Source organism: Lissotriton vulgaris, chromosome 7 (assembly GCF_964263255.1).
Source record: "Lissotriton vulgaris chromosome 7, aLisVul1.2, whole genome shotgun sequence".
Taxonomy (NCBI): Eukaryota; Metazoa; Chordata; class Amphibia; order Caudata; family Salamandridae; genus Lissotriton; species Lissotriton vulgaris.
In genome coordinates, this window is record NC_141695.1 from 884,918,086 (window position 1) to 884,939,561 (window position 21,476).

General features: G+C 45.5%; 1 protein-coding gene across 4 annotated transcripts in view; it reads left to right on the forward strand.

The window, feature by feature from the left end:
* ANXA6 (annexin A6) overlaps window positions 1-21,476 on the forward strand; it is a 184,281-nt gene that overhangs the window by 87,839 nt on the left and 74,966 nt on the right. For all 4 annotated transcript variants that reach the window (XM_086931283.1, XM_086931285.1, XM_086931282.1 and 1 more), the window contains exons 7-10: window positions 5,437-5,516; window positions 7,843-7,899; window positions 10,578-10,671; window positions 11,334-11,429. In XM_086931283.1, the coding sequence (XP_086787409.1) occupies window positions 5,437-5,516; window positions 7,843-7,899; window positions 10,578-10,671; window positions 11,334-11,429 (327 nt within the window). The remainder of the gene's footprint in view (window positions 1-5,436; window positions 5,517-7,842; window positions 7,900-10,577; window positions 10,672-11,333; window positions 11,430-21,476) is intronic.

Consider the following 21,476-nt stretch of genomic DNA (forward strand, 5'->3'; position numbering starts at 1 on the left):
ACTCCTTTCCCAGGTCTATCTCCATTGCTCTTCCTTCCACCTCTCATGACTCTCTCCCAAACTCATCTTCTCCCTTTCTATACTCAACTCTCTCCCTTTCTATAATCTCAGACTCCCTCTCCTGCTTCTCTCTCTTGCTTCGCTCTTGGGCTCCCTGTCCGTACTTCTTGACCCTGATACACTCTGTCTCCCTCTCCATGCTTCTGTCCCCTGCTGCACTCTCAGGCTCCCTGTCCGTGCATCTCACCCTTGCTTCACTCTTGGGCTCCATCTCCGTGCTTCTCTTCCTTGCTGCACTCTCTGCTCCCTCTCTGTGCTTCTCTCCCCTGCTGCACTCTTGTGCTCTCTAGAGATGTGGCCTAACGACCAGAGCTGCCATCTAAGTCACGTAAATACAAAACATGTTACATTCCAAATGCTATAGGTGTCACATTCGCGAAAGTTATAACTATTGGCATTGTAAATGACAAAGCTATCCATTTAGCTATTTTAAAAACCAACACATAAATAAAATATTTGTCATTTACAAGACCAATAGCTCCAACTTTCTAATGCGAGACCTATTGCATTTCCAATGCTTGTTTATCCATGCTAAGACCTTGATTATAAGATGTGCGGAGAGGATCTTCAGTGTGGAATTCTGATAAGCACAATTATAAGAGATCCTGTGTTCCGGCAGTTGGATTTTCTGGGTGCTGAAAAATAGGGCCCGGTTTTGCCATCCAGAAAATCCAGCCAATAAAATAGCACCGGGAAAGAGTGGAAGTGCAGTCTTTGCCTGATCTCCAGCAAAGGCATAAAGGAAGCATGTAATGCTCACCCTGCCAGGCAACATCTTTCCATTCCCTCCTCTTCTCTAATATCCCCTTATTCCCTACAACGTGCTCCTCACAGGACTCCTGCAGAAATTACCTTTAACTAAGAGGAGACGATTTGGGACACACAGATGCAACTGACAGATATCTGGAGCGCGACACACCCGGCAAAACTAGTATATTCACATTACTCCTCCCTTCTTGACACACGCATTGATATATGATACCGACTATTGCTCGAAACACAGCACTAGCACATGTAACCCACGCTGAATACCTGGCCCGCACGGTATCAGACCATAGTCCTCTGCAAGTCCAATTGACTTGGGGTGCATCCAGGCCCAGTATACCGACTTGGCGACCCCCCCTAGAAGCACTCAGCGACCAAGCTCTGAATGCTACCATCTCACAGTCTAAACCACATACTTCCAGACAAACTAAGGGGCGGCCACGCATGCTGGTATTGAATGGGATGCACTGAAGGCCGTTCTACGCGGACTGGTTCTACAGGCAGTGTACGGCACCCACATGACATTAACCAAGGAGATGCAGGGGCTAGAAGCTGACATATTACGCCAGGAATGTGAAACCCCACGGATCCACGCATATAACAAACACTTTCCAAAACCCGTTTAGCATATAAGGAAGTATCAGATAAATTGTGTGCTCTTGATTACAAGCAATATCTGGCCAGACAGCATGCAGCGGGTGCCAAAGCGGGCAGAACGCTTGCATGGCTGATAAAGAGTGACTTGGCGCAACCACCTCTCACTGCAATATACGCTCCAGATGGTACCCTGGTCAATACTCAGGAGCAAATTAATGACTCCTTTTACATCTATTATGTATCCATACGTAAGTGACCCATTGGCAATACACTAGTTTCTAGAACAGGCGGCCCTCCCGAAAATAACGAGGGACCAACACTTGGAATTAGAGGAACCGCTCTCAATAACTAAAATCTCAGATACAATTAACCAGCTGGCAAGGGGCAAAACTCCCAGTATGGATGGCTGGCCTACAGAAATGTATGCCACTTACTCTACTCAGCTGGCACCCCGGTTAGTTACCATATACCAAGAATCCTTTGATAGAGGCATATTGCCTCCTTCCCTCCGCAAGGCCGTGCTTGTAGTCCTTCCTAAACCTGGGCGGGACCCTCTTCTCATGAGCTTGTACCACCCTTTGTCTTTACTAACATTGGACTATAAAATTCTGAGTAAGTTACTTGCCAATAGATTACTGGAGGTCATCCCCCATGTGGTCCATGCAAACCAGAATGGCTTTGTCGCAGGCAAGAACACTGGGCTGAACCTTCACCGCCTGTTTAAGATACTTGAATAGGCCCAATCGGTCCCAAAGCAACACTGGATAGCAGCCTTAGACATAAAAAAGCCTTTGACACCCTGGGGTGGGAATACCTGCAGGGGGTGCTGGCCCGGTATGGGATAGGCCTAAATTTCTAAGTTGGGTGCAAATAATGTATACCAATCCACAGGCCCAGGTGAAATCAGGTCGAGTTATTTCACCCTCCTTTAATATTGAACGGGGAACCACTCTCGCCTCTGCTGTTTGCCCTGGCCATGGAACCCTTGGCCTGTATGTTATGCAGCCATGTTATTTATGGTCTGGGGCATCCAAGTACACACACAGTGGCATATAGCGTCCCTTTACGTGGACGATGCCCTGATCTATTTCTGTAACCAGGACGAGGCACTCCGAGGACTAGTGGAACTCTTAGACACCCATACACACTTGTCAGGCCTAAAAGTTAATTGGGATAAATCTGTTTTGTTCCCAAGTCACCTATCCCAATCGAGCACCGGCAGAGGCAGCCTCATGCTTTACTTACTAGAGTGTACAACTCATTCAAATACATGGGTGTCCAGGTCTACCATTCTACGTCTGATCTGATGGACGGCAATATGGGGAGAAAGATTGCCAGGGCCAGAGAGTTTGCTCTCCCGTTGTCCCCTATGGGTCGGATAGCCATATCTAAGATGCTCCTTCTTTCTAGGCTTCTCTATTTTTTCGCCGTTCTCCTTTACAGACCGCCTCAAAAATAGTTTCATGACTTACGCTCACTTTTAGTATCCCTGATCTGGGGTAATTCCATGGCGAGGGTGGCACTTTCAAAGCTCCAACTCCCTATATCAGAGGGGGGATTGTGAGTGCCCAATTACGAACTATATTATGCAGCCTCCCAGTTCCAGTGGCCCATGCGATGGCTCGCAAAGCAGAACCTGGCTGAGCTAGACTCCTGGGCAATCTCATTAGGGTGGCCTGATCTGATTAAGTGGTTACCAGGCACTAGAACTCTGCTTCAAAGGACGGAGTGTTGCACTTTACTACGGGCAGCCCGTAGTGCCTGGGTCACATTACGTAATGCCTAAGCGCCGCACCACCCCATATGACCCAGACGTCCCCATCAAAACGCTCCCAGGTTCGTACACCCTCCTCAAGCGGCCAAACTGGTCAACTGGCAGGCAGCGGGATTGACAACGTGGGGAGATTTATTCGTAGACTCTGCTTTATCTGCCTTTGACACCTTGAGGGATGACTACGGGGTGGACCCCGGAACATTTCTTCTATATGCGACACTGACGCAACAGGCAACACATAGTCGGGGGACATAGGCTCGGCAAGACCAACCTCTGAGGCTCTACAGACACTGCTGACCCATGGGTCAGGTAGGAAGGCCATCATAGCTATCTATACTTCCCTTTGAATGGACATGACCCCCTCTTTATCCCCACTGCGCGAATACTGGTCAACAGTGCTCTCCACTGACATTATAATGCAACAGAACCCCGAAGACAATATCAAAGAACACTCATTTGAAGTTCACGCAATTGAATTATTTGCACCACACAAATCTATCCCCGCACATACTGGCACGCATGTACCTGACATCTATTGACATTTGCCCCAGGTGCCACAGCACAAACGCTGATTTTCTGCATAAGGGCATGCTCCCATATTGCAACATACTGGGGGAGTATCTCCGACATACTAACAGCGGCAACGGGAGCCATATTTCCAATCCAGGGGACTCACTATTTACTAAGCATCACCAAGAGAAATGCGCAACGGAAGAACCTCAATAATTTTAGCGATTTGGTATTGGTACTGGCCAAACGCTCTATAGCTATGGCCTGGAAGTCCCCGACTGGCCCTTCCATTAGACATTGGCTGGTGGCCCTTCAGCGCGCACTAGTGGCTGCACATGACACGTCATCAACGCAACTCCCTCACCCATTGGCCAGGACCCAACCCATGAACTGGCAATATTATGTGACTGTTATAGAAACAGGACTTAGAGACACGAACGATTGTGGGGGATAAGCCATGAACACGGGTGAGCCCCTGCCTAAAGTAACTACGACACCTCGATCACCCACATCCAGGAATGCTCGTCACAGGGACATACGCACATATAAGCAGACACTACACATCGGGACGTGGGCCTCACTTCTCCAACACAACTGGATCGCACCCGCATACAATGCAGCACTTGGGCAACCTTCTCTCCTCATCACTTTGCTCCCACACCCGTATCTAATACGCCATGGCCCTGCCAGTCAGCACCCTGCACGAGTAGCATATTATGCAGATATATACATACGACATATATATCATAGGCACACTAGCACAGTTATATTAAGTTTGACAGTTCTATGTTTCTTATCTTTTCTTTTTCTCTTTGGCATTGAGCTCCAATATAGCTAAGAACAGTATTATTTGTTGCTAATCTTTGAAGTGACTTATGCTTCCAATGTTTGGGTAACAAACTGAATGCAGTCTCCCCCTACCCCCCACCTAGAGTGCACAACCATGCAAATGCAAATGTATTATATTTTGCACTTCATTATGACGTACATAATGCTGTATGCTGTGCTGAATAGAAAACAAATAAAGATTATTGAAAAAAAAAAACTAAGAGGAGGCGATAAATGTTGGTGTGAAACCCTCTGGAACAGAAAATACCAGGTGGAGTTCTGCCTTATAATTCTGGTTCTCCACAGTTACCGTCCATACAAAGAGGTTTAATTTGTAATTTCAGGAATTCAATGTATCTCCACATGTTATTCCTCAATAATCAAGTTTGGACCTTTAGAGCCTTATTTACAAGGAATTTGCGCAGAGCGGTGCCGCAAGCCATTTGGCTGCGCCGCGGTGCGTTAATTCCAAAGCAAAGGGATGCGTCATATATACAGCAATATGGCACATCAGTTTACTCTCCCCTGTGCTAGCGCACAATTAGCTGCCATGCGACGATGCAGGCGCCCTGGCACCATGGTGCAAGGGTGCCTGCGTCATTCGGATGATTGCTTTTGTGCAGGAACGGACACCTTCCTGCACAAAATCGCTCATAAGAGGTGATTTCCTCTTCCTATTTGTGCTGCAGAATGCATGAAAAAGTGACGCACCAACGGCGCAAGGGGCTAGTAAATAAGCCCCCTAGTGTGTAAATTTGGCTTCCAATGAGGGATAACACCAAGGAAGGAAGTTCTACCAGTTTAATGTGTGCATTCGAGTGTATGTCGGGTTGCTGAAATTCCCGGCATACATTTGGTCAAAGGTTTGCTCATGGCTCCTCTCTCTCTTTATTGGATTATAGCATACGATCGAGACCTGGAGCCAGATGTTTTGGGAGACACCACTGGACACTTCAAGAAAATGTTGGTTGTTTTACTTCAGGTATTTGATATGTGCTCTGTACTGCTTTTCAGCAATCTTGTGTCCGGTATGCTTTACTGTGAGTCTGTGAAAAAATGTATGTAATCTATGGTGTCACAAAAAGTGACGCAATAGTGACGCGAAAATGATGCTAGGGGCTTGTAAATCTGCCCCACGATTTGTAGAAACCCCCCTTAGTGAGTTCTGCTCATAGCCCACTAATAATACTGTATGCATTATAGCCCACAACTGGTTTCAATGATGTACTGTGTTCAGGCTGACCAGTTATTTCTTCTTGATACCTGAACATTTATTTCTGGCATTTGTTAATGGCTTTAGGGCTTGCGCTCTCAACATCCATATCTGTGCCTCTTACGTGTTCCTTATCCTGACCTGATCCATGATTGGTGGATGGACTCTTGTCGATGCTCGGAGCTGCACTCCTCATAATCTAAGCAATGCCTTGTGTATAAAGTGATGTCAATTCATTGTAGTGGCAGTCAATAATTTTAGAAGGGAGGCAGGCGGGCAACACACGCGCACATGCCCACTTTCACCCATGCATTCTCGCACTCACCAATTCGCAGCACACACTCACAAATACACATATATTCATACATATACACATGCTCTAAATATTGAAAAAACATAAAATGTACCAGCTGCAGCATCTCGGATGGCAGGAGAGAAGCCTCTGTAGTTTCTGGCGATTGTGACTGCTGCCTCCTTTCATTGGCTGAGGCGACAGTCCCTTACTCGTCACAGAGTGGGATGGTGTCAGTGGGAGTTGCTGACCCCACCCAACTCTGTGAGAACACGTCTGTGATAGACACGCAGTTTTGAGCACATTAGGACTTATATCTGAAGAACCAAGGGCTATCAGTGACACTCTCCCTCACCATGAAGGGGAGGACAATCGAGTGCTTTGCCAGGCCGAGAAGGGTATGCCAACCGGGCTGTGACATCTTCAGCCTGGCAAAGTTCAACTCAAGCAGCCAGACGGGTGCACATTTAGCACAAGTACGGCACCTCCCTGCCTGACCTGAACATAAAGAGCATCAGTCAGGCTGACCTTTGCTCAGGCTGGCAGACACTTCATAGTTGGAAAAAGGTTGGGGGAGGGCCCTTCCGCGTTTAAGGGTGGGCTGCCACAGATTCCTCATCTGAATGAGTATTGTATTCAAATTTTCATGTGGATGTTTTTGCTCCCCTATCATATCAAGTATCCACTATGTGTTCCACTTCTGTGTTGTTTTCATAAAGCCATGTGTCTTTCTAAGGTCATGCACTGTAAAAATCGTGGGCCTCATTTATGAGGCTGTGCTTCACTTTTATGCCGCCGGGGCGTCACTTTTTGTGACGGTAAGTCACTTTTTGTGACGCACCAGTGGCGTAAAAAATGTGCCTTGTTGCGCCATATTTACAAAGTGACGCATCTAAGTAGATGCATCACTTTGTAAACCCCTGCGCAACATTATACCTGCGCCAGGTATAATGTATGCAAGGGGGGCGTTTTGACACAAGGAAGGGTCATGGAAGTGACGCAGTGAAATCTACCAGATTTCACTGTGCCAAATCTAGGACACAAATGCTTCAAAATCTTACGCCTGCCTCACAGCAGGCGTAAGACTGACGCAAGCCCTTTCACATGGGGCTTGCCCCATGTGAAAGGACGCATTGCTGGAGTTGTGTCACTTTTGTGACACACTCCAGCAGTGCGTCACTTTTGCGCTTACAGATATGTCAGAAATACTGACGTATCTGTAACTCCTTGCGACATGATGCGTCATACATTAAATATGACGCATCAGGTATGTCGCAAGGAGTGCGCACTGAGAAGTGACGCATCGCTGCTTTCACGCAGCGATGTGTCATTTCTCATAAATGAGGCCCGTGTACTTCACATACAGAACTTGGGGCTGCTTCACAAATGCATGAGTACATGAAGTAATGCTTTTGTAGTACTACTTCTCGTGCTCATAAACACCTTTATGAGTTAGCTTCTTTATAAACCTTGCACAATTTACATTGAATCCTGCTACATTTTTAATTTTACATTCTAAATTAACATCTGTGTTTGCTTTATGTCTGTGTCCTTCACCCTTTACATTTTGTCAGTAGTTGCACAATATCCATGCCCATATCATATTCTTTTGATTGCATCACCTGACTTTTAAGAATCCTCCACCACCTGTGCATGTCATTGCCTAAACCTCAGAACCATACACTTCTTTCTGACATATATCCATGTCAATATTGCGTCCTCCAGATGCCCTTTGCATTTCTACCAAAAATACCTGAATACCCTTTTGGCATAATACATATTTCTTGCTTCTCATTTGTTCAGGGGGAACGAGAGGAAGATGATGTTGTCAGTGAGGACCTCGTGGAGCAGGATGCAAAGGTAAGCCTCAAAAAGTTCCTGCGCCCGAAATGTATTCAAGTTGATTATTGGCACAGAAGCCAAAACCTAAGTATGTGCATAAGGTTGAATGTCAGCAAAAGAGTCAAAGCCTTGTTAAAGCTTGTTCACAGGATTGATGACAGACTTTCACGGGTCACCAGTCATTTGTTGTCTTTGCTTTATGTTTTTGAACTTTAGACTCTTTTGGAGGTATTCCCGTGCCGTACACCTGCTGGAATAGTTGCCACTGCTAGGTGGTTGCTTGTTAGACCATGGCAGCTCCCTTTATTTGGGCTTACACTAGGGGACACATTTATGACCCGATTTGCATCGCTCCTGCACCACAGAAGGTGGAGCAAGAGTGACACAATGCTAAAGTCATATTTTTGATGCACGAAAAGCCACTGTGCTTGGTTTGAACGGCTTAAAAAATATGGAGTAACACAATGCAGCACAATTTGCTGAGTTGCGATATTCTGCACAAGGGAGATATTCCATGGGCATTGTGTGGGCGTTCCCAGACAACTCCCATGGGTTTTGAGGCAGTCCCAGATTTACCAAACCTGCAAACCTGGGAATGCGCCAAAAAGATATCGCTCCCAAGACGAGGAGTACCAAGGAGAAATATCTTTACTTCTCCTCGTTTTTTCTCTTTCCGAGTGTGCAGCACCCTGGATGTTTTCCATGCGACATAGTAATCAGAATGGTGGGCCGACGACCTGTTAACAGTCTCAGGAAGTTCGCTGAAACACCTCCCCTCCTATACCCTCTCTTCTACTACTCGTCTCTGCCTCGGTTGTGCTGAGACTGAGCTGTGCTCAGCGCTACATTTGGGAAGATTCATTGTTGCTCACAGGGATTCTTCTTTCTGGATCTCACTCACTTACTCCACATTCCTTAGACAGTTATCATTATTGTGTTTCCTAAAATAATCAGTGAGCTAATGCATTACTTGCATTACTGCACCTAAACTTTTACAAAAGTGTGGTAGACATAAAAGTCGAAAAACAACCCTCACTTTTAAATACCCCTTAGAACATTCACCATGGCTATCCCAGGTGTACATTGGCAGGTAATTAGACTCCATGTAAAACTTAGAAATAGGGGTGCTATTGTGTCTCCATATTTCCCATGGATCTCAGAGTAATGAAAGAGGTAAGTCTTGATTTGTTAAAAACAGTGACTCAGATGTTCAATTGTTTTCATTTCTATCTTATGTTTTATTCCCAAAGCCCCCATAGTCTCCAGAATCAAGCACTGTAGGATCCGTTATCAAACAAGTCCCTTTTTGATGAAGAATACAAATATCATGTGAAGAGATCAATTTAAGGGTAAACTCACAGCCCAGCTTATAACTATCACTGGTCTGCTTTCCAGTGGTATCTAGCATTGTACTCATTTACTGATAACCAAGCATTACCACTCCAACTTATTGCAAAGATCCCCTTTTATCATGCAGTCAGACTGTACGCCCAGGCTGTTGGCACAAGACTCTGTTGAATGAACCCCTCATGCAAATTGTTGTGACTGGCAAAGAGTATTTGAGTGATTGTGCATGTCTTTACAACAGTAACATGGTTGATGCTTTTCGTGTTTGGTTTATGGTGTCAGTAATATTGGGTGAGAAGGTGGGTGGACCTGTACATTTGTAAGACTGGGTAGCACTAGCATGCCTAAAGAGCTCTAATGAGACATTCAGTGATGTAAATACTGTTAGGAAGATGATTTAAATTTGATTAGATATCAACATTAACAGCGCATCATTCTGATGTGATTAATACGGTTCTACATCGAGCAATGAGGACATCAGCAATATTTTTACACTCTGATGTTGCTTGATATTGATATCTACATCACAACAATAGGGACAAGAGGAGTCGTTTAATACATGGATGTGCATAGTTGTCTTCCCTAATTAGGCTTAGCAACCACATGCAGGTACATATACACCTTATAGACAGACAAATAGGTCAAGTACCTCAATGGAAACATGCCTGTGGTTAGTTAAGTGGTATAAAAGAGATGCAAACCCTCTCTCACACAAGGTGATGTGCTTCCCTATTGGATGGCTCCTTACCTTGGGAGCAAGTCCAGGTTGGATCTTGATATGACCCTATTTATAATCCTAAAGGGGTGTGATTAATAAAAAACAGGGTCCTAGGCCTTCGATTGAATTACTTTTTAATCTTGTGAAAGTATGGGTATTAATAAAAATACAACACTCACCACTTATAGAATGTTCACATTTCAAGATGATATATCAAAAATGACGGAGCCAACTTAAACAATAGTTAATCAATTAAGGGTACAAAATAGGCAGATTAAGTCAAACCCTGGTGACAGGAAGACCGCCACTGATACTGAGATTCATTGGTATGTATGGTCTTATTAAAATTACTAATATTGACATCCGTCAGCATAGGTGGTGCTGTTCAGAGTGTTCAGGTAATTGAGGCTGTCACAAAAATGAATTTCCACTGATCTTGTTGATATAGCTGATATAGCTGATATAGCTGATATAGCTGCTAAAGGTGAATTCTGCTGGCTGTTCATCTCTATCTGATCTGACTGATATAGTTGCTAAGAGTGAATATTGCTGGTTGTTCATTTGTGTTTTTGATAGCTAACATCTCTTTGTATCTATCAATTATCCCACCATCTCCTTTTCTCTTCACAAGGATCTATTTGAAGCAGGGGAGCAGAAATGGGGCACTGATGAGGCTCAGTTTATATTTATTTTGGGAAACAGAAGTAGGATGCATCTACAGCTGGGTGAGTTTACTTTTCAGAAACATTTCCATTTGGTCACGAGGCAGTGAGTGTGTGCTAGAGTTGGATTCTCTTTCTAATTGTTCACAGTCAGGTGGTTTTAACCCTGCAGCCTCTTATCACTGCTGCTTAACACTGCTGTGTCCTGAACATTAAACATTCAACCCTGATCCAAATTTATTTCCACTATGTTATACTGAAGTCCCTTATAAAAATCACTGCCTAGCCTAGCAGTGACATGTCTGGTCCCAGTAATAATTATTGTCCTGGCTAACTGCTTCCCTCTAATTGTATTCATGGACTTGAACCATGTCATTTCTTTTTGGTCTTTTCTTATGGTTAGAGACCCTGCATATTTGAAATCTAGAGATCTCATTGTCTTAGTGTCTGGAGAACTGTAATCTACCTTAGGTCCTAGACCTGGTTGAGGCTGAGATCCTGAAAAGTGATTGTCTCTCATGGTCGTTGGTTTACATAGTTATCTCTGAGGGTCACCTCAAGGGCAATCGAGAATAAGTCCTAGACATGGTTGAAACGGCATAGGCCGGTCGTCGTTGAGTTATGGCAGTATGTTTGGTATGTTAGGTATAGCCCTGAATAGAAGTTGTGCCGGCTGATAGAATCTGTTGGTTACGCTTTGTCTCACTGTCTGTTGCTCTTCACAGTGTTTGATGCTTACAAGAATCTGGCTGGAAAGCAAATTGAGGAGAGCATCAAGAACGAGCTTTCGGGGGATTTTCAGAAATTGATGCTGGCTGTGGGTAAGCCGATCCCTGCAGGTTTCGTAATATCTTATGCTAGATAGGCAAAGATAAGGGTTTCAACAAAGAAGGGTTCAGAAATCGCTGATGTGCCAAATAGCAGGAGCAAGGGGCACTTGGGGTTGTGAGGTTGCTAGCCACTAAATATGTTCTAATGATGTTGACACGTTTTTATGTATCACCATACTTTTTATTCCAAATACCGTGTTTCAGAGAGTTGCAAACAAAGATAACACGGATCTTAAGAGGGTGTGAGTGCAAAGAGGCTCCACCGCGCTTGGTTTAACCAGAAAGGGATATCACTTCATATTAAAGCCAGTGCTTTAATTAGTGACGTCGAAATACAGGAGGCACCCATCAGGCACTAGCGCTTTCAAAGGGTATTTGATGAGAATGTTTGTTTTAAGAAATGTATAGAAATGCATAATGGAAAAGATAATTAGTTATATGTGATGTCTGTCTTTGAAGAGTGCTCATACAACTGTTTAGTCTCTCGTTTCTTGGATCTGTAATGCCTGATATTGGATAATCTTAAACTGAGCCACCCTGAGAAGAGAGAAAGAAACATCCTTTCATACTTTGAAACAAGATACTAACAGTTGTTTAATAGTTTTCAGAAATCAAAATGGCTAACGAAGGTCTGCAATAATATAGGAAGATCATGCAACTAAGTTGGAGCCTCGGAGAAAAGGCTCTTCAAGCAGCACAAATCTTAGAAACGCATAACTCTTGCATCCAAACTTGGTCCCCCTGCTGCAAGTTCCGAAGTGGTGGGAAGCTTTTTTCATTTAAAAGGAACAATTAAATGGAGGTTTTAACATATGTCCCCTGAAGTGAACGTTTCTGTGTTGGACTGGCTGTTGGCAACCAACCCAAGTAATGTTGATCAAGTACAAATAAATAAGGATGCTCAGTAAGGAGCAGCACACTAATAGCAGATACAATTCAGCTTTAATGAACTACTACCACAAACACATATCTCAGCAGTGATATTATACATTAGCTGAATAACTGCATGTATATTTATTATGTAATGCTAGCACAATAAAGGTGCAAGTAAGAAGAAGGTCGAAATCACTCAGAATGCAGTAAATCAAAAGTAATTTAGTAGTATAGGAGGATATAGCCTTACAACTAGCATTGGCAAAATAGTTACACCTCACCTATATGTATGTATGTGTAACGTGCAATGTTAGCACAGTAGTGGTGAAACACTCAGTCTTGAATCAATTTCAATGCAGTCAATTAAAGTTGCAATAATAATATTCTGATGTCAAGATAGAGCAGTAGAATCGGGCCATCACCCCCTGGGACTTAACTTTCCACAACCCTGGGAAGCCTGCTCCAGCTTCCCACCCTCCCTGGGAATGACGTACACTGAAGGACTGGGTTCTTTAAGACCCAGCGGTGCCAGGGCACAACACCTGAAACCTTCGTGGGTAACCTGCTCCGGCGTACGAATGACAGAGACACGGGACACTTCCTTCGGCGTCAAAGATTCAAGGTTTATTTGCTGCAGGGAACACAGATATCACGACAAGTACAACTCGTGCAACTTGGGGAGACTGCTTCAAATTGGTTCTGTGGATCGCTCCTTTTATACAGTTTTTACCCATAGGACAACATGGTACACAAAAGTTTACAACCCGGTTCCCACCATTATCCCCCAGAGGGGTCGCTTTGGTCACTTTGATACACATAAGGTCCGGAACATAAGTGCGGAAACATTTGGCGGTTCCCAACTGTAAAAACCCATCTTCCCAACATTAGTGCATTCCAATCGGCAGTAAAACAGATCGAAATAGGAACAAGGACAGGTGCAGAGGAAGACGGAGACAGTGTGGAGATCGGAAAGGGTGTAAAAGGGGAGGTATCGGGAAACACGAGATACAGGCATCAAAGGGACGTGCCTAATGAGATGCACGGCTGAGACAATAAACCGGCACGGCGAGATGAGCCTCGAGCGGGGCCATCTGCCTTACAGTATCATCCCCCTCGTCATAAAGACACTTACAAAGGACATGTGTCTTCCGCAAATATCTTGGGAGTCCCAGGGTCGCGAAGCGGACAGCGTCCGTTCGCTGGCTACTTGAGGGCAAGAGACAAAATGGATGCCGTATCTAAGATGGAACCCGTGGGTACAGATGAAAAACCCACATAACAAATGAACGGTTTAAGTTAGCACAGCGAAACTGCGCACACTTACTAAACTCGTCATTTGCGGTTCATAGATACCAGACTCGACCATATTCGTGCGAGTCGAAAACACCACTTACAATTGTCACGGAACCTCAGACGCTCCTTTTGCCCTCATGTAGGCAAGCACTAGTCGGAATCATATTCGATATTCATCAGACCATCGAGATGTTGCTGTAGCATAGCTCTGTCCAACCGAGTCCCCTTGGTAACAGGTGGCTGTCTCATACACGTTGTAGCACAGAGGCCACATAAGGCAGGACCACACTGCACACAAAGGCAACACGTGAACAGGAACACCACAACAACCCCGATGATCATCAGAATCTTCCAACCCCAAGTCGACATCAGGCCCCAAAACCATCCAAGTAGCGTCCAATCCCCTACATCCACGTGTATGGATTCGGAGATCTTATGCAACTTCGAGATGGCTTGATAGACAGTTGGAGCGTTATCAGGAATGAAAATGCAGCAGCTCGAATGGATCACCTTACATACCCCACCTCGATCTGCTAAGATGACATCTAAAACCATACGGTTTTGTAACGTCATAAGTCTATCCGCCTGAAGTTCAGTGGTGATATTTCCAAGGGCACTGGCAGTAATATTAGCAGTCGATTCTACCACTCGAGTCAACTGTCTCAGGTTCCTACTATTAACCATAGGACCCCAAAACGGGAGGAAACCCTTGAAAAAGTCTCCTGCCTCTTGACCGGCAGTATCCTCTTCGCTAATTACGCCTCGCACAACTCTAGTCTTATGATAATCGGCATCTACAGTGAACGTCGGAGGCAACAAATTTGCAATGAAGCATGAGCCCATGAAGTCAGCGGGCAACCATGCGTATGCACGATCATGACAGATAAAGTATGTACCCTTGGCAGCCAGAAACACAGGGGACGAGAACATCGGCAGAATGTAATTTTCAGTGCAAGCACTCGCTCCAAGTCGGGCTTGCGATCTTCGGCCACGACCCATGAGACAAAAATTACCAATGTGGGGTACGACCCATATCGGAGGCGAGCTTTTGAGCTGCTTTTCACTGGTGAACACACTATATTCGCCTCTACTTAGGACCCTATAGGCTTGTACCTCTTCTTCGGGAATAAGCGAGGGATCATAGATATCGCTATCTAAATCCTCTATTGCTATCGACAAAGGTTTTTGATACGAGGTAGGGCCAGAGTAGGGGGAACGTGGTTCTCGAATGGGGTGAAAACCCAGTGCGCTTCGAAACATTGTCTGAAATGCTCGAGCAGACCCTTGGGAACTATACGGTAACACCAGATATGGAATTCCCTTACCCGTAGTATGTGGCATCAAACCACACACCCAACAATTAGTAGTATTAACCACTAACTGATGTTGATGAAGGAGCTGAATAAAGGAATTGTTGCGGAATTCTGCACGTCTAGCCTGTTCGTGTTCAGGTAAGATATGAAAGGAATGAGGAGAAACAGTGGAGGTAAGGTTAGGGTCAGGAGTAGGAGTAGGTGTAGCAGAAAGTAAGAAGTAAGACATCGTGTAATACACCCCACCCGCCAATAATGCAGAAGCAGTCAAAAACAATACAAATATTTGGAATATAAAACATTTGGTACGACTGAGTTGCTGCAGCTTGAATCTATGAGCCTGAGCTCCTTCCAAATCCTTCAACTTCGAGAATGCCATTCCCTACGACCGTCCGCAACGTTTCTTGACGCACTTCGTTCTGTGTAGCAATAGTCAATCCCTAGGAGTTCCCAGGAACCGACGGCCTTAACCTAGCGTCAAGACCTACTATCCAGAAGGAAGTACGCGCGCGGCCCTACGGCCTTTAATGCACAATATATATGTATGCAAAAACAATATCTCTCAGCTGTGGAAGCAAAAAGTGTAAGGAACGAAGCTCAATGAATATGTACAAAATAATTACAGTGGTACGGATGTTCAAACTGATCGTGGAAAACGGGATAATGCAATTATCAAAAGACGGAACAGGATCTTTTATTAGTCTCTGGTGCTAGATCGCAAAAAGTATCGAGTTTTCCCAGGACGTGTCTGTTCGTCGAACAAAGGATCCGTTGAAAGGACAGCGTCCTGTTGATCAGCTGAATGTTTTGGCCTTGAGTCTTTTGCTGACAATTGTTCAACAGTGTCTCTCTGCTGCACTGAGGATTCTCCGACAGGTTGTGCGTCGCTAAAAGGTACAAACGCCGGCAATCCTTCGGTTTCAGTTGATGCAATGCCTTTCCTCACCCACGAGTCTGCTGGCAACGGGATGGGGACTTTCTTCGTGTGGGTGGCGTGCACCCAATTCTTCCGCCCCTCAAGACGAACTGCAGTTCTCGTGGCAAGGAGGACCTGGTAGGGTCCGGTAAACCTCAGGTCCAAGTTGTTCTTGCGCGAAAAGTTCCGCGTCACCACCCAATCTCCGGGCTGGAGCTGGTGGCCTGGACCCTCCGTCTGCGTCGGCAATGCTTCGTGAACCTGTTGGTGAATTAACCTCAGTTTAGCAGTCAAGTCATGAAGATAATCGATCAACATTGGGTACTCAAGATCACAGAAAATACCTGGCCTAGGAACCCCCCAAACATTCGCAGGACGACCGAACACTATTTCATAGGGACTAAGCCCTACTCGGGAGTGTACAGTCGCCCTAGTTGACAGTAATGCCAAAGGTAAAGCGTCAGGCCACGAAAGACCAGTCGTAGCCTGAATCTTCGCTAGCTTTAGTTTAAGGGTGCCATTATACCCTTCAACCAAACCAGCTGACTGGGGATGATTGGCGCTGTGGAATTTCTGATTAATTCCAAGGCCCTTACACACACTCTTCATCACACTACCCACAAACTCACTTCCGTTATCTGACCACACGACTCTAGGCATGCCATACCGAGGAAAGTATTCCTTCAGTAGGATTTTCGCAGTAGACAAAGCAGTATTGTCTTTGAGAGGATAAGCCTCGATCCATCGGGAGAATGCGCAAACCACGACTAAAACGTATTTCAGGTTATTGCATCGCTCCATATGGATGAAGTCCAATTGAATCACCTCAAAGGGGCATGAAGGGGGAGCAAAACTGCCAGGAGGAGTTGGGGTTCCTTTGCCAGGATTGTACATCATGCACACCATACAATTCTTAACCAGGCGTTCAGCACATTTCGTGATACCATCATTCTTCCACACAGGAGACAGCAATTTGCAAATACCTTTCGCGCTAATATGTGCTAACCCATGCGCCATTGTCACAACTGCCAGCACATACGCATCCGGTAACATCCATCTTTTCTGATCAGACAAATCAATCCAACAACCATTCGCATCCAACTTTCCCGTACTTTCTTTCCACTTCGTCTTTTCAGTGTCGGTGGCCTCATTCTGAATTGCTTTCACACTCTCGATAGTGTCCTCACACATGCTCGATTCTGTAGGCCACCTAACCGAACTCGTCACATACATTCGAGTGCTAAGGTTCCGGGCAGTCTCCTTAGCAGTCTCATCCGCAAACGCATTACCACGACCAACATCATCCGTCACCTTACGATGCGCACTACATTTAACAATCGCTACTTGCTTAGGCAGCGTCAGTGCATCCAAAAGATCATTCACAAGCTGGCCATGCTGAATCTTCGTACCATGCGACGTCAAGAAACCTCTCTCTCTCCACAATCGTCCAAAACTATGTGCGACGCCAAATGCATATTGGCTGTCGGTAAACACATTCACACGTTTCCCTTTCGCTAACACACACGCTCTAGTAAGAGCAATCAGCTCTGCAGCTTGGGCAGAATTCTGATTTAATCTTGCAGTCTCAACAACAGTATTCAATGTTACAACAGCATAAGCAGTAGTCACATCGCCATTCGGCAACTTAAAACATGACCCATCCACATATAGTGTACCATCCGGATCTTCCAATGGGGTGTTTTTAAGGTCCACTCGACCTTTTGTTTCTTCTTCAGTCCTCAAGTAACAATCATGTTCTGCTACTTCATTTGACTCTGTGCTAATTGGTAACAAAGTTGCCGGGTTCAGAACATTACAACGTTTTATTTGAATGTGGCTTGCCAACAGCGTCAGCTCGTAACCAGACAACCTCGCACTCGTCAAGTGCTGAGTTTTCGTACGATTCAAGAGAGTATCGACTGCGTGCGGAACCATCACCGTAAGCATATTATCCATGACCAATCCTGCTGATTGTCGGATGGAGACCGCGGCTGCCGCTGTTGCTCGTAAACAACTCGGCAATGCTCTAGCTACCGGGTCCAAAGTCGAGGAAAAATATGCACATGGACGTTGCTTACCACCAAAAGGTTGCGTTAAGACACTCAAAGCACAACCTTCTCTCTCGTGAACATATAATGTAAACGGCTTGCTGTAGTCGGGAGTACCCAACACAGGAGCCGAACATAATGAATCGCGCAGTTCAGAAAAACTATTCTGACATTCTTCCGTCCATGGTAAAGGAGTCGAAACATCCTTGCACGTAAGAGCCACTAATGGTTTCGCTAGCAATGAAAAATTTGGAATCCATTGCCTGCAGTACAATGTAATACCTAGAAAGGCACGCACATCTCTTTGGGTTGTTGGCACAGCCATGCGCGCAATTGCTGCAATTCTCTCTGGGGTCAACCTCCTTCCCTCCTTTGACAATAAGTGACCTAGATAGGTTACTTCTTGACAACAATATTGGAGTTTAGAAGGGGACACCTTATGATTCAACTCACAGAGATGTTGCAGCAGCGACACCGTAGCAATTTTGCAAATGTCCTGAGTATCAGCAGCCACCAATAAGTCGTCGACGTATTGGATTAAGGCCGCACCGACCGGCAACCTAAACGCATCCAGTTGACCCTTCAAGGCTTGGCTGTAAATCGATGGACTTTCACAGTAGCCCTGAGGAGCGCGTTTGAACCGGAAGCTGCGTCCACCGAGAGAGAAACCGAAAAGGTCCCTGCTCTCCTCTGCAATCGGGATGCTGAAGAACGCATTCTTCAAGTCGATCACCGAAAACCACGATGCAGAAGCTGGAATCAGAGTCAGTAGCGCCGTGATGTCAGGCACAACGGGGAATTGAGGAACCACAATTTTATTCACCTCCCGTAAATCGATAACAAAGCGATAAACAGGCGGTTTTGAAGGATGAGTACGTTTAAGAATGGGCAGTACAGGGCTGTTGCACACGTTTCCCCGAGTCTCCTCAATAACATCTTTCTCGATCAAATCATAGATGATCGCTAACAGTGCTCGTTCACCATCAAGGGAGATACGATATTGGGGAATACGTGGCAATCGCACATTAGATTTCAACTGAACAACATATGGGGAGATATCAAGTAGGCCCACATCGTTGGGACCTGTCGCCCACAAAGACGCAGGAAGAGAACTCAATTCCGGTGGAAGCTTATCGAGAGACAAGTACATGGGAGAGACAACCCTCTCTCCCAACGTAAGCTGTACACCCGCAGGAGAACAATACAAAGTTGCATACAAACATTTGAGCAAATCCAGGCCCAAAAGATTTTCACCACAACCCGTAGTCAAAATCAACGGAGCTCGGAGCTCACGTGGCCCAATTTTAAGGGGCAAAGGGCACGAAACTGGATTGCTAACAGGGGCGCCAGAGAATCCAACGGAAACATTTTTTAAGCCAGACAAAGGTGCGCCAGGGAGTTTCGAATGCTTAATGGAACTTTTCGCTGCACCAGTGTCCAACAGAAAAGGCTCAACGACGCCCGATGTAGCAACTGCGACGTAAGGCCCTCTCTGATCAACCGGAACTGATACCACTCCCTCTCCTTGTCTTTGGCTGTCCTAGTAATTACTGTCGTCAGTTCCCTGATCGACGTAATAATCGTCTACATTGTACTGTGCAGAGCGTCCTTGCGACGATCCACGTTGATCAAAACAATTATCGGAATTCGATGAGTTATCCGAACGATCGTTCTGAGTACCGCGACCTCTACCACGTGGTGCCTGCTGCGAACCACCACGACTTCCTCTAGATGAGTTACCACTATTACGTTCGTTTAGAACAGGACAATTGAATTTAATGTGACCCTCTTGTCTACAATAAGCACATTGATTGTATCCTAACGAGGATCTTTGGGAAGAGGAGTCATTTCGAGTTTGGGATCGGTTCGATTGCGGCTGTGATCTATTCTGTTGCGAATTATTCTGATTCGAACGTGGAGGATACGCTTGCTGAAGCAGCACTTTAGTTTTTAGCTCTTTCGTCTTTTTATCAGCGCGGTCATTCTCTTCTTTCTCTCTGTTCTCATAATATTGTGCCGTAGCCAATATCTGAGCTGAGGTAGAAACAGCCCATGCACTTTCTGAATTTTTCAATTTATTGCTCAATTCGGGCAATAAGTTCGAAACAAATTTATCCACGAACATCCTTTGACCACCCTCAGTGCTCATATCCTGACCACTATGGTCAATGAATGCCTCCTCGAACCTCGTAAAAAAGTCGGAAACACTCTCGTCTTTCTTTTGCTTACAAGCTGACAATTTGTCCCAATTTACCCTCATAGCTGGCATAAGAGTTTTCATTAATGTTATAATTCTTTGAGGAAGAGCAGTAATCATCTGCTCGGGTTTAGCTCCACCAGTTTGTAAAGCATCCGACGCTACAATGGCAGCCCAATCACCACCTAGTTCATTCGGATGATTTTCCTGACGAATCTTAGCCCATACTGGTTGTGGTATGACATTGCCGAACAACATATCGATATCAGCAAGATTCATTATCGTAGCGTCTACGAACTGCGATAATTCCTTGTAATACCCTGCAGGATTTTTGCGAGGGTCAGGCAAAGATTGCTTCACCTGTAACACTTCTGAGCGTTTCCATGGGAGATGTATCCATACCCTCTGGAAATGCGGCGGAACAATAGGAATAGCAGTAGCATCACCTGGCATCCACACTGGTGGAACTTCGCGCATAGGAAATTGGCCAGATTCATCTGGCTGTCTTTCAATATCCTCGACAAACAAGGCTTGCGGTATTGGAGTGGGACGAAAAGATAGCAACCGTTCAACGGCTCGTCGAACGTTAGTATCCACTATCAGTCCAGCCGAAAACTGAAGCTGTAAATCAGACAACGCGGTCAGCACCTCGTCAGGTGCGTCGGCCGATATCTGATCACGAAGGACCTTGCACATTTCCTCGAACACAAATCTCTGGGTTGGTATATTGAACTGACAAAATGTGTCGAGTACAACACGGGGTGGATTTCTAAGGGGGTGCGTCATCCAACCCATCGCCATATTATATAGCGAAGCACGTTCCCTATTACCTGGAAGCTGACTACGTCTCTGAGGACCATCTGAACCAGCGGACCCAAGAACGGGTCCGAGCGAATGAAAGAAGCTAGCCGCAAGAGGAGAATTACGACTACGAGTAGAGGGAGACGTATAGGACACAGGACTAACAAGTGAAGGAGTAGGAACAGAAACAACAGCAGGAGTTAACAGAGCAGGAGCAGTAGCGTGAGCAGGAGTATGTGGAAGCGGAGGAGCAGTAGGAATAGCAACAGACGAAGGAGCAGGAACAGTCGGAAGAACGGGTGCAGGTTGAGGAACAGGCGGAGGAAGAATAGGTGCAGGAACAGGTACAGGGGGAATCACAGGAGCTGCGGTACCCTGTACGTACGGAGGTGGCGATTTCATAAGATAAGACATTAAAGGATCCTCAACTGCCTCATACTTCTTTTCCGGCTGGTAGGCAAAGCAGGATAGCATTTATCTGTAGTCATACGCTGTAATCTGTCAAACACTTCCTTTTCCCTAACCTCCTTATCATGCTGAAACTGCTCTGCTTTCTTTACAATGGTACCAGCGCTATCTCTCTGATTTCGCTTAGTC